This window comes from Amblyraja radiata, chromosome 25 (assembly GCF_010909765.2).
Source record: "Amblyraja radiata isolate CabotCenter1 chromosome 25, sAmbRad1.1.pri, whole genome shotgun sequence".
In the NCBI taxonomy this organism is placed as follows: domain Eukaryota; kingdom Metazoa; phylum Chordata; class Chondrichthyes; order Rajiformes; family Rajidae; genus Amblyraja; species Amblyraja radiata.
Window position 1 is genome coordinate 25,629,028 of NC_045980.1, and position 14,522 is coordinate 25,643,549.

General features: G+C 39.9%; 2 protein-coding genes across 4 annotated transcripts in view; both read right to left on the minus strand.

Annotated features, from left to right (window-relative positions):
* Positions 1-2,335: 2,335 nt before the first annotated feature.
* Positions 2,336-3,977, minus strand: LOC116987465 (transcription factor HES-5-like). The gene is made up of 3 exons (XM_033043529.1): positions 3,824-3,977; positions 3,549-3,729; positions 2,336-3,363 (listed from the first exon to the last, which is right to left on the minus strand). The coding sequence occupies exons 1-3, from the start codon at positions 3,896-3,898 to the stop codon at positions 3,110-3,112; spliced, it is 510 nt and encodes a 169-aa protein (XP_032899420.1). The 5' UTR covers positions 3,899-3,977; the 3' UTR covers positions 2,336-3,109.
* A 4,885-nt stretch (positions 3,978-8,862) lies between these two features.
* The window catches only part of LOC116987466 (hepatic lectin-like), a 32,900-nt gene continuing 27,240 nt past the window's right edge, over positions 8,863-14,522 (minus strand). For 2 of the 3 annotated variants that reach the window (XM_033043531.1, XM_033043530.1), the window contains 3 exons: positions 12,279-12,424; positions 11,078-11,190; positions 8,863-9,443 (listed from right to left, as the gene is read on the minus strand). In XM_033043531.1, the coding sequence (XP_032899422.1) occupies positions 9,311-9,443; positions 11,078-11,190; positions 12,279-12,424 (392 nt within the window). In that variant the 3' untranslated portion in view covers positions 8,863-9,310. The remainder of the gene's footprint in view (positions 9,444-11,077; positions 11,191-12,278; positions 12,425-14,522) is intronic. The other variant, XR_004415717.1, reaches the window with a different exon arrangement.

Below are 14,522 nucleotides of genomic sequence, written 5' to 3' on the forward strand. Positions count from 1 at the left end.
ATTACATCTGCAACAGGGCACAAGGCCAGATGCGTGCATCGTCAGTATATCACGTAAAATGTCAACAGTGGTCAATGACTTTCACTTATTCCCCGCTGCTGTTCGGTGCTCCCATTGCGTGGATCTCAGCAACGTTTCAAACATAAGGGATAGACTTACCTCAGGGTCGACACTTCGAAAACTGTCCATCGATTATTGATTGATTATTATTAATAAAATATATCGATAGCCAAACTTTTGAGGACGTGATTGGACATTTAATTGTGGTAATGGAGAAAACATGCAGAAATTATAATTTAACATGAAGGCAAGTTCCTTGCCCACGAGACAAATACTGGAATTAAACATCTGGAAAACATACTAAAACACGCAGATTCTGGAAACCTGAAATTAAATTTGAAAAGGCTTCTCCTTGATTAACTCAAAAACTCCATGCTGTTGATAATAATTTCTCTGATAATTGTTTCTAAGACCTCACCTATCACCAATGAAAAGCTGACCAGCCTGTTGCCACTAGGAATGTCCATATATATCACAATAGGACGTACATGGTAAATGGTAGGGAATTGAAGAATACAGTTGAACAGAGGGATCTGGGAATAACCGTGCATAGTTCCTTGAAGGTAGAATCTCATATAGATAGGGTGGTAAAGAAAGCTTTTGGTATGTTAGCCTTTATAAATCAGAGCATTGAGTATAGAAGCTGGGATGTAATGTTAACATTGTACAAGGCATTTGTGAGACCAAATCTGGAGTATGGTGTACAATTTTGGTCGCCCAATTATAGGAAGGATGTCAACAAAATAGAGAAAGTACAGAGGAGATTTACTAGAATGTTGCCTGGGTTTCAACAACTAAGTTACAGAGATAGGTTGAATAAGTTAGGTCTTTATTCTCTGGAGCGCAGAAGGTTAAGGGGGGACTTGATATAGGTCTTTAAAATGATGAGTGGGATAGACAGAGTTGATGTGGACAAGCTTTTCCCTTTGAGAAAAGCGAAGATTCAAACAAGAGGACATGATTTCAGAATTAAGGGACAGAAGTTTAGGGGTAACACGAGGGGGAACTTCTTTACTCAGAGAGTGGTAGCGGTGTGGAATGAGCTTCCAGTGGAAGTGGTGGCGGCAGGTTCGTTGGTATCATTTAAAAATAAATTGGATAGGCATATGGATGAGAAGGGAATGGAGGGTTATGGTATGAGTGCAGGCAGGTGGGACTAAGGGGGAAATGTTGTTCGGCACGGACTTGTAGGGCCGAGATGGCCTGTTTCCGCGCTGAAATTGTTATATGGTTATATGGTTATATGGTTATATTCGTTTTGCCCATTCTAATCTTTAAGCACCTCCCACAAAAATATGGCAAATTGGCAAATTATTTCAAGCCCTTATTATATCTGTATACATCCCCTTTATTAACTAACCCCTGATGCAAGGCATCTGTCTCGGCCACAAACACACTCTGAGCATTGCCATCTTTTGAGTCCATTCTACCTGTCACTTTTTACCCCATCCATCAGCTCTTCTGTTGGAAACTGATATTTTAACAGCCTCCGATTCCGTAGTAAGCAACAAAACAAAGTGTTTATATGTTTTCTAGCTTTGCCTCTATGCATGAGGTGTCTTTTATAATTATCTCACTATTTACATACTGGCAAAGGACTCATATGCTCTCCTATCTTTAATCACATATGCTCTCTTTGGCAGATGTTTTCTGCTTCACCTCCCTGCTTCCCTCTGATATTCTATTTCTGTAGTAGGATATTTTTAAACTATGGAAAAATACAATCCATAATGTATTTTGAATAAATACATCATAGATTTATCTCCCTTTAGTCCCACATAGGTTTCATTTTTAATAGTCCCCAGAGCGCACCTAATTTTGCTTAGAGAAATCACTTCACATGTGTCATATGCCTTTTTCATTTTCATCATACCCTTCAAGGATCTCTGGCTTTGGTTGAAGCCTCACTTGTTGGAATCGACTTGACATGCACTGTAAAATCGTTCTCATTAAAGCTCACTTAATGGCCATTACAATTTTCCCTGTTAATCATTGGATGCAGGGCCTTGACCTGATATGCCGACCAGCCATTTGCCTCCACAGATCCTGCTTAACCAGCTGACTTCTTCCAGCTGTTTGCTTTTACTTCAGATTGTAGCATTTCCCACCACATTGAAATTAGCCCCCTTTAAATTTAAATTGTACCAAAGTACAAATTGTACTAAATAGCACTGTTTCTCCATTGCTCTACTGTTTCTCCATTACCAACCCGTACCCGGTCATAATGTCCAAATGTGTTGTGATGTTCACAAATAGATCATACATAGAAAAGGAATTGTGGATACAATTGTTTATTTGAAAATAAAATAAAAATCATAATTTTAACATGGAATTAAATTGTGGTACACAATAGTTTATTTACAAACAAAAATAATAATATGACAATATATTTAGATCAGCATTGTTACAATGCAGTTAAATATAGAACTGAGAATAAGGCCTCCTTCCGGTTTCACATTGCTGCAATGCAGATATTCATACATGAGATAGGTAACAATAAGTTGCAATATTATCCAGGAAATATTGGAAATGTATAACTCATGTCCACTTTGAAAATGAAATCCAGTAGTAGAATTCCCATCATTTCAAGAGTACTTAAAAAATCCAATTAATTTATAGCGGAATTTTGAAAAGCTCACTATATTGCAATTCACTGATACACTCGTGTATATCATGATATGTAAACGTACATACAAACAACGAACATCCTTTAAAACGATGCAAATATTCCTCAACAAGAAGACTACCAACAACACACCAGTGACATTCCTTTATAAAAGAACAACAGGCAGTTCTGCATATAACAATAGGCAGCACAACCACCGAGTCGACTGTCAGCTCAGGTATGATTTTCACCATCTACAATTACAGCGGAATATTTACATAATTTAAAATTAAATAAATCATATATTAAAAAATGTCCATCTCCTTCAACGAAGAGTGGTTGATGTCATTTCTTCCATTGTAGAATACTGCTTACACCAGAGTACATCCCTGGCGCTTGATAAAACATCCTTCTGTCTGGCAAACATCTGCTGAAGTTGGAATTCTACCAGGGTCTCCAGAGCGCCGTGACTTTGGATTTAACTTCCTTTTTGGTGCCCGGTGGACACACAGAAGGATGCATGAGGGAAGAAATTGACCTCGAGCCATTGGGCAGATCATAAGCTTTGTGCAAATACTTGACCAGTTTATTCTGAACGTCGATCTTGCTTTCCGGGGCGAAGGTAAAATGCTGTATCTCCTGCAGACAGCGTGTGTATCCTTCTTTAAAATTGTGAGTTAGACTCTTGCTGTAGGTCACTGTAGAGGAGAAGAAATTGAACAATTTAGAGGGGCGTTTGCGAGAGAGAGAAAAAAACTGACAATGTGGCGCTATTTATCAAACAATAGGGTTTCTATTTAAAAACACAAATTTAATTTAAAGACGGAAAGTTTATCCATCTATAGTATTCTTTCAACTAATAATTACAAAAAAACACAAGTACCTGTAAACATGCGTTGACTATGAAGTTTCAGGTAATTCACAGTCATCTCCAAAATGTCAGCTTTTTCCATTTTCATGTTTGGCTCTCCGTTCTGAAACTCTTCCCCCAGCAAAGACTTGAGTTGCCCGATGCTGCTGTTTATACGATCTCGGCGTTTCTTCTCCACAATTGGCTTCATTAACTGGGGAAGTACAGGAAACATGAGTTTACACAGAACTCGAAAATTGGCTAAGAATGTCTGCACATTTATTTCATTTAAAGGCAAAGCGACTTACTTTGTATTTTTCCTTTCGTGTGGCTTTTTCCTCTGGATATTGTTTTGGGATAGCGCCAGGCATTCTAGGAGCCATTGGTTTGGAGGTTGATGCCGCGAACACGGTGTGACTCGCCTCGTTCGGAGCGATTCTGCTGGGAGAAGCGAGACATGCCCCTCTATTTATACCGCTCTCTGCCCACAAGACAGCGTGTGCCTGTTTTTCGTGATGTTTCCCACACTCGCCAGCCAATCATTACTGTCAGGGTGACAACAGCAGAAGCTTTTCTTTCTAAATGCTGAATTAAGGGCCGTTTTTAAGCTTTTGTCTGTGATCGTCTCTGAGGACCATCTGGACGGCACGCATGACACAGTAAGTCAGAGGAAATTACTCTTATCTGAGGTTACAAGACCCTGGGAAAGACTCCCCCGTCATTGTTGAACAGGGAGTTCTATGACAGAAAGTATGCATGTCACTACACCGCTGGTTCATTCTAAAATAATCTCTCCACTTTTACTTTGAAGAATAAGACCTATGTAATCACAGATGTTTATCTGTGGACGAGTGTCTACTTTCGACATACGGACTCATAATGTGAAACGCTCATTTCGAATGATCGATCTGTGTAAGATTATATTTCTTCTCAACAAGTGACATTTCAGGTGTATTCAAACAAATGCGTTTTCGAATTAAATAAAAGCTTATTTCTATCATTTATAACCCCCCCCCCCCCCCCTCCCCAACTGAGAGAAGAGACTTAAAAATAGTGCTTCCCAAAGTGCAATCAATGACCAGGTTTGTCTTGCTATTAACTAATACGTCAATTAATAATTTATTATCAACGCATCTAATTATTTATCGTTCTTAACTGCAACCTGTTCAAAATGAACGACAGGGCTCGTTGACCTGGTTGTTTACTAACTGATCTTGCGGCTGCATTACTGGTCAGCGACCTGAGTTCCAATCCGAAGCAGCCAAGGGAATTATATTCAACTATTTAAGTAAATCTGGAACCTTAAAGGGAGGCTAGCATTAGTAACAGTGATGCTGCTGGATTGTCAATGACAACACATCGGATTCAAATTGGCCCTCTTTACCTATGGATTACATGTGACTCCAGACCCATCAATCTGCTTCGAATGACTACTCTGTTCAGGGGCAAGCTGGGAAGGGCAGCGCATGGAGTTTGGAGAACCAAGAAACCAAGAACCAAGAACATTGCCAGCGACATCCTCGTCAATCCATTAATAAATACACACTTCAGAAGGAAACACGTTTGCTTCCTAAAATAAATAAAACGGAACAAACATGGGTTCTGCGAGACTAGATCAATCCCAGCAATCCCTTTGAGGCATTTTTTTTTTGCTGTTGTGTTCATTATTTAGATGAAAATAAATGGATTGTTGTCGTACATTTGTGCTGCTTGATCGGAAGCATATCATTGTATATGTTTCAGATACTAAATGTCAGGACGGGATCAGCTAAGTGTATTTACTTACGGGTTAAAAATTGACCACTGCGACCCAAACTAAAGCTGAGGATGACGCCCTCATGCACCAGTAAGGCAATTTTGTGTCTCGCTATAAATCCACCTGTCCGCTGGCACAGGCCCGCTGCAAATTGACTGGGGATTCGACAGATTCATAATAAGGAAATAATCAAAATAACAAGGCGGAAATTTGTTCGCGCTGACATCCAGCAAAGGGACAGCAATAAAGTATTCAGCACAACAACGCCCCAAACTTCGCACAGCGGATATTTTTTCCGCATCATTATATCGAAGATGCAGTTTGCAGTTACATGTGCAACGTTGACATCAAAAAGACAAATACGCACATGCAAATTATCACCGTTAGAATATTTTTGAATGTTTGCTTATTCAGTGGAGAAACATTCAGTTGAAATTAATCTCCTCCTGTATATTCTTTAATAAATGTGCGTATTTTTGTGAGTAAAAATGTGTTTGTGTGTTTATCTGGGTTCGTTCGTGTATGCATGTGGGTGAGAGAACGAGAGATCCCAATGATCTAAGCAAACGTGGGAAAGTTTTTTACTCTGCGGTATAGCATTTTGTCAATGTTCCGGATCCGTTTCACCAAATGTTCTGTATCTAGTGTCCGAATAAATTACGCGAGCCAAGTCTCCGCGAAAAACACCAGCTGCATGCGCTCCCTTTGTGTCTTCACACGTGGGAAAGATACAAAGCTAGCTATCTCAGCGCCGCCCATAATATCAGGGATCGGATCAATGCACCGAGCGCCAAACCTGCTCTATCAGCTGCACGGCATTTGTTGTGTGCGGAAGTCAATAGCCAACATCACCGTTTCACCTGTATTAAGGCTAGCGTTTATTTTAATATATTCACGCATCGACAACACAATTTCGCAATGCTATAGGTTACATTCTCACATCACGATCACTACTTCAGTGCATGTATATTGGAGCTGTCTATTATTTCGGTATCACGTTTCCTCCTTAGGTTTGTGGGTTAAACAAATAAATGAGATTGTTGTGATAATCCGGCGCAACTCGGAGTGGTGAGGAAATTGATACTCAGCGAGACAGCTGCTAAATACAGCAGGTGAAATACTCAAAACATTTTAGAAGGAGATTAAACAAAGATTAAGAGAAAGAGTAACAGATTTCTTTTTGGCAGAACCAGTTTTCCCGCTGGCACATAATGTTTACAGATAAAAACACAAAAATGGCCGAGAAAATAATCCTGGTTTCCCGTCTTGGATATATCGACAAAACTGTGTCTAGAAGCTGCGTGCACCGACCCGAGGAATTCCAAATGTCAGGATTAGCAGAGTTTACATTCTGCCATTCAATCAACAGTGAATAAATAAGTGGAAAACTGGATAGACACGTCACTTTGTATAATAATATAAAGCTTGTAAAAGTGGCAGTGTGATAGATATATAGCGACAGTTTTATGGTCACTACTAGAGCATCTGTATCTAAACACAAACGGGCGTCAATAACACGTTTTGAGCATGATTTCCGAATAGATCAAATGAATCGGGGTCGCATGCGCCGGTTGGTGCAGTTTGATGTATGTAGGTTATGTCGCGGATCAGACTGGTGACATCCACTAAACTGCCTTTTCTTCTGGATACGTAGACAGCTTGAAATGAACCACCGTTGCACCACCAGCACATGCTTTCTGAGGTTATGCGTGATTCTCAACTCACATTGGATAACATCGCCGCTCTCTGCATATTTACTGGTACCCCACGTTGCAAGAAGTATCTAGTCTCATTTTCAGCGAGCTGCCTATGATATGGAATTGCTGTTCAACGGAAATAATCAACCACAAAGCTAGTTCAGATTATAAAGAATTAATAAAGGTTATAAAGGTCTGAATTGGGGTCCCGACCCGAAACGTCACCTATCAATTTTCTCCACAGTGACCCGCTGAGTTACTCCAGCAATTTGTGTTTAATTCAGATTATAAAGCCTTTTGTCAAGTGATGCCCATGCAGGTGGTATGTGGACTGTGATTAGGCAGAATTTATGAGTTTACTAGACCAAGGGGGACTCGTTGGGTCCCGTCCCCTCAACGCACGTTGGGGGGGGGGGGGGGGGCGGCCTTCGGCGTCACACACACTAACCACTCTCCACACACATACACTACCCCCCCCCCTGATATTATATTAATATTATTCATTCGCTCCTTTTACCCCAACCCCGTCCTATCCACTCACGCATAACCCCCAACTGCACAGGCGTGGATAGAGAGTGGGGGGTGGAAATTGAGTGGTGGTGGGCAGAGATTGAGGGATGGGCGGTGTCACGGGTCAATAGTTGGGTCGATCACCCATGCCCCCAGCTGCTAATAGCGCAGAAATGTTGCAGACAAGGAGGGCTTATGATTGGCTCGAGGAGGGGGCAGTGGCGTGGTCTGCTCTGATAAAAAAAATGCCATTAAGATTGGTGTTGGGCGCCCTTTCGTTGAGAGAACCTCAGCCTTGGACCGTGTCGCGAACGGTGCCAGGTGATCTTGAACAGAAACATCCTGCGGCGTGCTCTGCTGTGTACTCGGGATTTGCGCGTGTGCTGGGGATATTCGGGGATACGTGAACCTTATTTAGTAGTGTAATAAATTACTGAGTGAATCAAAACTGCTATCTGACTCCAGTGATTTATCGAACACAACAGTCAGTTTACTCACATTCTACTTATCTGTCGGTGTATTTATTTTTATTTTTTTTTACTTGCTCATTGAAACTCCCAATCTTCCGGCCTACAATTAATATTTGTAATACTGGGTGCCTTTTCTTTCAAGTTGTTATTAGCCTTAACGTTTGTTAGGCTCGGAGGGTTTAAGCTTCTCATAGAACCATTGTTCTTCATTGAAACATAACTTTGCTGACATTTATGAACTAGGTCGTTAAATGGCTCCAATTGCTGAATTACCATTGTACCATTCAATTAATTTCTCCAGTCTACTTAAGACATCTCTGCGCTTATGACTTTGAAGAGTCAATAGGGGCATAGAACAGTTCAGAACATAATAGTTTGTTTGGCCCAAAGAGTTCACATGGAACATTCATTTACACTTATCCTAGATTAATCCCATCTGAAGAAGAGTCGCGAGCCAAAACGTCATCTTTCCATGTTGTTGCTGCCTGACCCGCTGAGTTACTCCAGACCTTTGTGTCTTTTTCTGTAAACCAACATCAGTAGTTCCTTGTTTATCCAATCATCGTTTTATTCTCCCCACATTCTCATCAACTCCCACCATTACTCAGTTACACACTAGTTACGCAATTTACAGTGGCCGATTAACCCAACAACACACATGTCTTTAGAATGTGGGAGGAAGCTGTGGCACATTGGAGGAAATCTAGTCATTCTCAGGAACAGCATGCAAACTCTGCACGGACAGCACCTGAGGTCAGGCCTAAACTCTGACTTCTGGCAGGTAATGGCTTGACTCACTGTGCCATGTGAATTTATTTGTTAGGCTCATCAAATTATCAAATTAAAGAGACTTTGCAATGGAAATTCTGAGAAAATCATAGAATGTTCAAAAAGATAAATGATCGATGTGAGACTTTGATAAGGAATTTCCTTTATTAGATATAAGATTTATTATCAAATACTCAGTAATACCTTGAAATTTGTCACAAAAATACTGTCCAATGATTTTCTCACGAATTATGCTATAATTTGAATGCACATTTAATGATAAAAAGAAAATATATGTAAGTCCATGGTGTAATTGTTGCCCTCATGACACATCATTAATAATGAGTATTAACATCATATTATGCAAAATATAATTTAAGGAAAGGATGCATGGGAATTTTCAAGAAGTGATCTTTGCAGGGTGCGTGTATGGACCACGTTGGTTTGACCAAATGCTCTGTGGAGCATATGTAAACTGCGATAATTGGATTAATAAGCATATTATTAAGAATCAGACATTTTACGTTTTGTATTCAGTTTGTTTTGTAAAGTCCTTTGCTTGCTCATGTTCATAAATATTCTCTTAGTATTACATCAGTCAGGGAGTTTTTGACAAATATATTTATACTGCATGGTGCAAGTATTATCATTCCACAGACCATCATCAAAAAGGTGTGCGCAGTGTTCACTATCCTGAAAATTGTCTGGTTGACCAGATTTCCAGAATCTAAATAGAAAAAGAAATTGTGGAACAAAGGTACAAATCAGGTATAATCTTCAATGTGGAAGCAGGCATGGTTCAACATTATCTTACATGGAACTACTGTAAATGGCTGCAAGAAACTCTTACCAGAGTAATGATGATAAAAAATTTCCTTATTTGGGGTTGGATCTCAAAGGAAGCATTCTGAGTTTTCCTGGAAAACTTCATGCCACCCAATTCCAAATGTTGCCAATAATTTGGGATCAAAGGTTTCACACATGATGGGCCACCATGTTGACATTCAAGTGCTATTCCTGACTCACCAAACAGCACCTGGGTAGAAACTGGGTTCAGTAAACTGATTGCAGTATTTACAGTGGACTTTAGCATTTGTTTCAAATGTTTGTATTTACTTGAGCTGTTCCACCTAGGTTCTGTAAGGAGTATGTGGGGACTTTCCAGGCAGTATGGTACCTTATAAGTACTACTGTGTGTTTGGATACTTTGTGGTAATCTGAAGCCTGTGCATGCCATCAATGAAAGCCAGTGATTTACACAGTCTCCTGTTGGGCAACTTCCCTCTTAGTTCTTTTGCTCGGTGGTAGCTCTACATGCATTCCCAGCATAATTACCTGTGCTTGTACAGGTTATACTGACTGGCAATCTAGAGGACGAGAGGAATGACCCAGAGTCCATGAGTCCGATCTCATCATAGCTTTTGTGAATTTGGTATCATTTAAATAAATAAATCCACGTTAAAATATCTAAGTATTAGAGATTGTAATTAAAATCCTCAATAGCTTCAACCATAATCTTTAGAAGAAGAAACTTCGGTCTTTCCATTTCGTAAATCCAGGTCTACAACTGGTATTATCAAGCAAGTTGTTTAGTTGTATCAAACTATTGAGTCGGTGAAGCATTAAACTGATAATTTCTGTGCTCCAAAACTAGTTGTGCCGCAAAAGAACACAAGGACTAGGCCACTTGCCTCCCAATGCTATCTTGCTATTCAATATATTACTGTCTGATCTATTACAGACCTCAACTCAGCGACTGACAAGCTTCAACTCCTCAGTGTCAGATCCCCGTAGTCCTAATTCATCGGATATTTTAAACATTTACCTATCTCCACTATAAACGGTCTCTGGCGTAGAGAATTCCTGGTGTAGATTCACCGTCCTATTTGAGATAACATTTCTACCCATCTCATGTTTACATGGCCAGCCCTTTAGCTCAAACTATGTCCACTTGATTGAGACACTCCCACTCATGAAAACAGCTTGACATCTATCCTGTCATAGCTGCTTCGAATCTTATATTTATGAATAGGATCACCTCTCATTTTTCCAAACCCCAAAGAATACAGATTCAATCTGTTCAGCAGGGAATCAAGTTGGTGGAGGCATATACCAAGCACAGTGGAAAATAATTGGCATGGCCATTGCCTAAAGTAACTTTCAAATGCTTACAAAAAACTTGATCTCTGCCAACAAAATAAAGGCTTTCCACCTATGGCCTCACTAGCCCATGATTAAAATGAATAAGGAAGACAGCACATGGTTGAATTTACTCGTAGAACGCCACCAATTTTCCATCCAGAAACCCATAACCCTATGAAAAGCACAATGTTCTGTTGTTGACACAATGTGTTTCCTTACTTCGGTGTGCTTGAGTAACTTGTACCATCTTCCCAGCGCCAGTCACCTTCTTTGACTGAGTCAGTGAGCCCAATCCAGTAAAGGTTGGAACCTAATCGATCCGCAATGAATTTCTGTGGTGCAAGTACATTATTATAGTTACAATTATGAAACAAATAACTGATAATAAATGACAATAAACAAGTGTTAGGAATGTCTTGGCTTAGCATTAGCTGCTCATTATACACCATGCTCGAAAGAGATTTCCATTGACCTAACCATTCAATTAAATAACAATCACAGCAACACAAATATAAGAAGATTTTCTGTGCTTCTTTTAATAATGCAAGAGAGATGATTGTTTCAACACGAGCTTAAGGGGATCTCAGAAATGTCATTGTACCTAGTGTATTATTTTCTCTCTTTCTCTCAAAGTCCACTTTCCTAACTTGGTTCCCTGCTTTTGCTGCTTAAATAAACATGGTAGTTAACTCAAAGACAAGACCTCTTCCATTGATCTTGGTTCCATGATCACTCATTTTTTCATGAGTGAGAGTCTTTCAGTGTATGGGTACATACCAGTTATCTGCATTTTGTGACGTTGTTGAAAGCTACTTTTAGAGTCTATGTGGGGTTTGTTGCAACATGTAAGGTAACTGTAATATTACCTTTGGAGGAAGCAAGTATTGCAAGAGATCTTATAATGGGGATAATGAATCGGAAGCTCCAAGAAGATGAATCGACAGATTAATATGATGCAAATAAAGGAGGATAAAGATAACTGCCATATTTATTATACAGCGGATTATTAAATATTTTCTTGAATCTCCCTCACCTGCATCCACCTATCACTTATCAGAATTTAGCCTGCACCCACCTCTCATCCAGGTTTCTCCCCACTACTACAATCAGGAAATGTCCCAACTTGAAATGTCGCCTATCTATGTTCTGCAGGCATGCTGCCTGACCCACTGAGCATGTTTTATGACTTAATAATTACATTTGGATACTCAAGATATTTATTCACCTTTCTTATTTCTTTAACTGAAGAAAGAGAATAAATAAGGTAATTACACCATCAAAAAATTAGAATGCCTGCAAATATTTTCCAAGATCACATTCAAACTATTAGGTGAACTACTTAGGTGAAATATGTGAACATTTGCACAGACGTTTTGTCACATTGTATAGAAAATAGCATAAAGCTAAATAAATTTCATACCTGTTCTGCCTCGTTGTGAATCACCATGAGGTATGATTGTGTTAATTGGCATTCTCTCTTTGCATTTGGAAAGGTGTCCGCGATCAATGAAAAAAGATAGCACTTGTCACCGTATAACATAAAATGTTCTGGGCAGTGATTCCTGTCTATAAAACCGACCATTACATGTGTTAATATTAAAGCTTTATTTCAGACACAGGTCCATATAACACATCAAACAGTATAAGGAGATACAAAAATACATTAAAAAATTGCATATTAGCCTATAAGATATACAAGCTATTGCACCAATGCCGTCTTAGCCTAGAAGTGAATCTATAGCAGCTTTTCAGAGGGCTGACTAGGGCTTCAATTATGTGGTTCTCTGACTTGTCCAGGCGACACATAAAACTAAACATCAGCTGTCTTAAGAGTGCCTCACAGGTTGGCACTCTAGTGGACACAAACAATTGACTGGCACTATGCCATCTAGGGACACGAAGTAGCAACCTCATTGCAACATTGTATGCTACCTTGAGCCTCTGCATACTCTTTTTCTTATAATTAGACCACAATTGAGCAGTATATAACGGTGTGATGTAGGTTCTGAACAGGGAACACTTCACAGAGTTAGAGCACATAGAAAACTTCCTTATAAGCATGTTAGCTTGAAGATAAATTTTACAGAGCTGTCGGTAGAGTTCTTTGTCATCCGTCCAGTCATCGGATATGACATGACCTAGGTATTTAATTTCCTCACACACAGCAAGAGGACTGTCTGACAAATAAAAGGTCGGAAAAGTTGATTTCCTGTCCTCAGCGCTTCTAATTATCATTATGCGGCTTTTCTTAGCGTTATACTTTATGTCATAATCAAGGCCATACTGAGAGCACACCTTCAGCATCTGCTGCAGCCCAGCACTATATGGACAGAGCAGGAACAGGTCGTCTGCATACATAAGATGATTAACAATAGTGTTGCCCACAAGACAGCCTGTTTTTAACCTATTTAACTGATTTGACAATTCATCCATATAAACATTAAATAAAATAGGAGACAAAATTCCTCCTTGCCGCACTCCGTTACTAACACAGAATGGAGCAGATACAACATTGTCCCATTTAACCTGAAACGTTTGATGGGCATACCAAAACACTAAAATTCTCACTAAGAATTTAGGGGCACCTCTATCTAGCAATTTTACAAACAATTGCTCATGATTAATTCTATCAAATGCCTTGGACGCATCAATAAAACATAGAAATACAGATGAATTCAGGCTTGTGTACCTGAACACAATCTCTTAATATCACTATTCAGTGTCATAGGGTGATACAGCGTGGAAATAGATTCTTCGGCCCAACCTGCCCACACCAGCCAACATATCCCAGCTACACTAGTCCCACCTGCCTGCGTTTGGTCCATATCCCTCCAAACCTGTCCTTTCCATGTACCTGTCTAACTGTTTCTGAAACGTTGGGATATTCCCATCCTCAACTACCTCCTCTGGCAGTTTGTTCCATATACCCACAACCTTTGTGTGAAAAAGTTACTCCTCAGATTCCTATTAAATCTTTTCTCATTCACCTTGAAACAATGTCCTCTGGTCCTCGATTGACCTACTCTGGGCAAGAGTGTGCATCTACCCAATCTATTCCTCTCATGATTTTATATACTAAAGTGTACTTTATAGTCCATTGATTTTCAAGTAGCTTACAACATTTTCACTTTCTTTAAATATGTCCTTAAACCCCTGTCCCATGGTACGAATTTATTCCAAGAGTTCTCCCGAGTTTGCCCTGATTCGAATTCGGAGATTTACGGTAATGGCCACTCATCGGTACTCGGGGTTCTCGTGGACATTTTTCATCATGTTGAAAAATCTTCACGAGTCTTCGCATGCTTACCTGCCTTCAGCGAGTCTTCCCGAGTACCTGCCGTTCACGCTAAGAGACGTCCCCGAGCTCCGACGTACCCGCTACGTAATTCTCCGTGCTTACCACGAGTTTGATTTTTTTTAAACTCGGGAGAGCTCTTGGAATGAACTCGCACCGTTGGACAGGGCTATTACTTCATGTGCAATTTTATTTCCACAACTTCCCTCCCTATTGTATTTTTCAATCTGAAGCGATATGCATCATTAGAAACTGGGGCATCTCTTCTGTGGGATGTATCCATTAAAGGTATGCATTTAAAATGGCATTTCCAGGTATCTGTCAAAAGTGACCTCGAAACCAATAGCTCATCCCAAAGGCAGGACATCT

Coding starts and splice junctions, on each gene's coding strand:
- LOC116987465 (XM_033043529.1), bottom strand. CDS start 3,898: ATGGCTCCTAGAATGCCTGGCGCTATCCCAAAACAATATCCAGAGGAA. Junction 3,730..3,823: donor CACGAAAGGAAAAATACAAA/GTAAGTCGCTTT, acceptor GTACTTCCCCAG/TTAATGAAGCCAATTGTGGA. Junction 3,364..3,548: donor TAGTCAACGCATGTTTACAG/GTACTTGTGTTT, acceptor TCTCCTCTACAG/TGACCTACAGCAAGAGTCTA.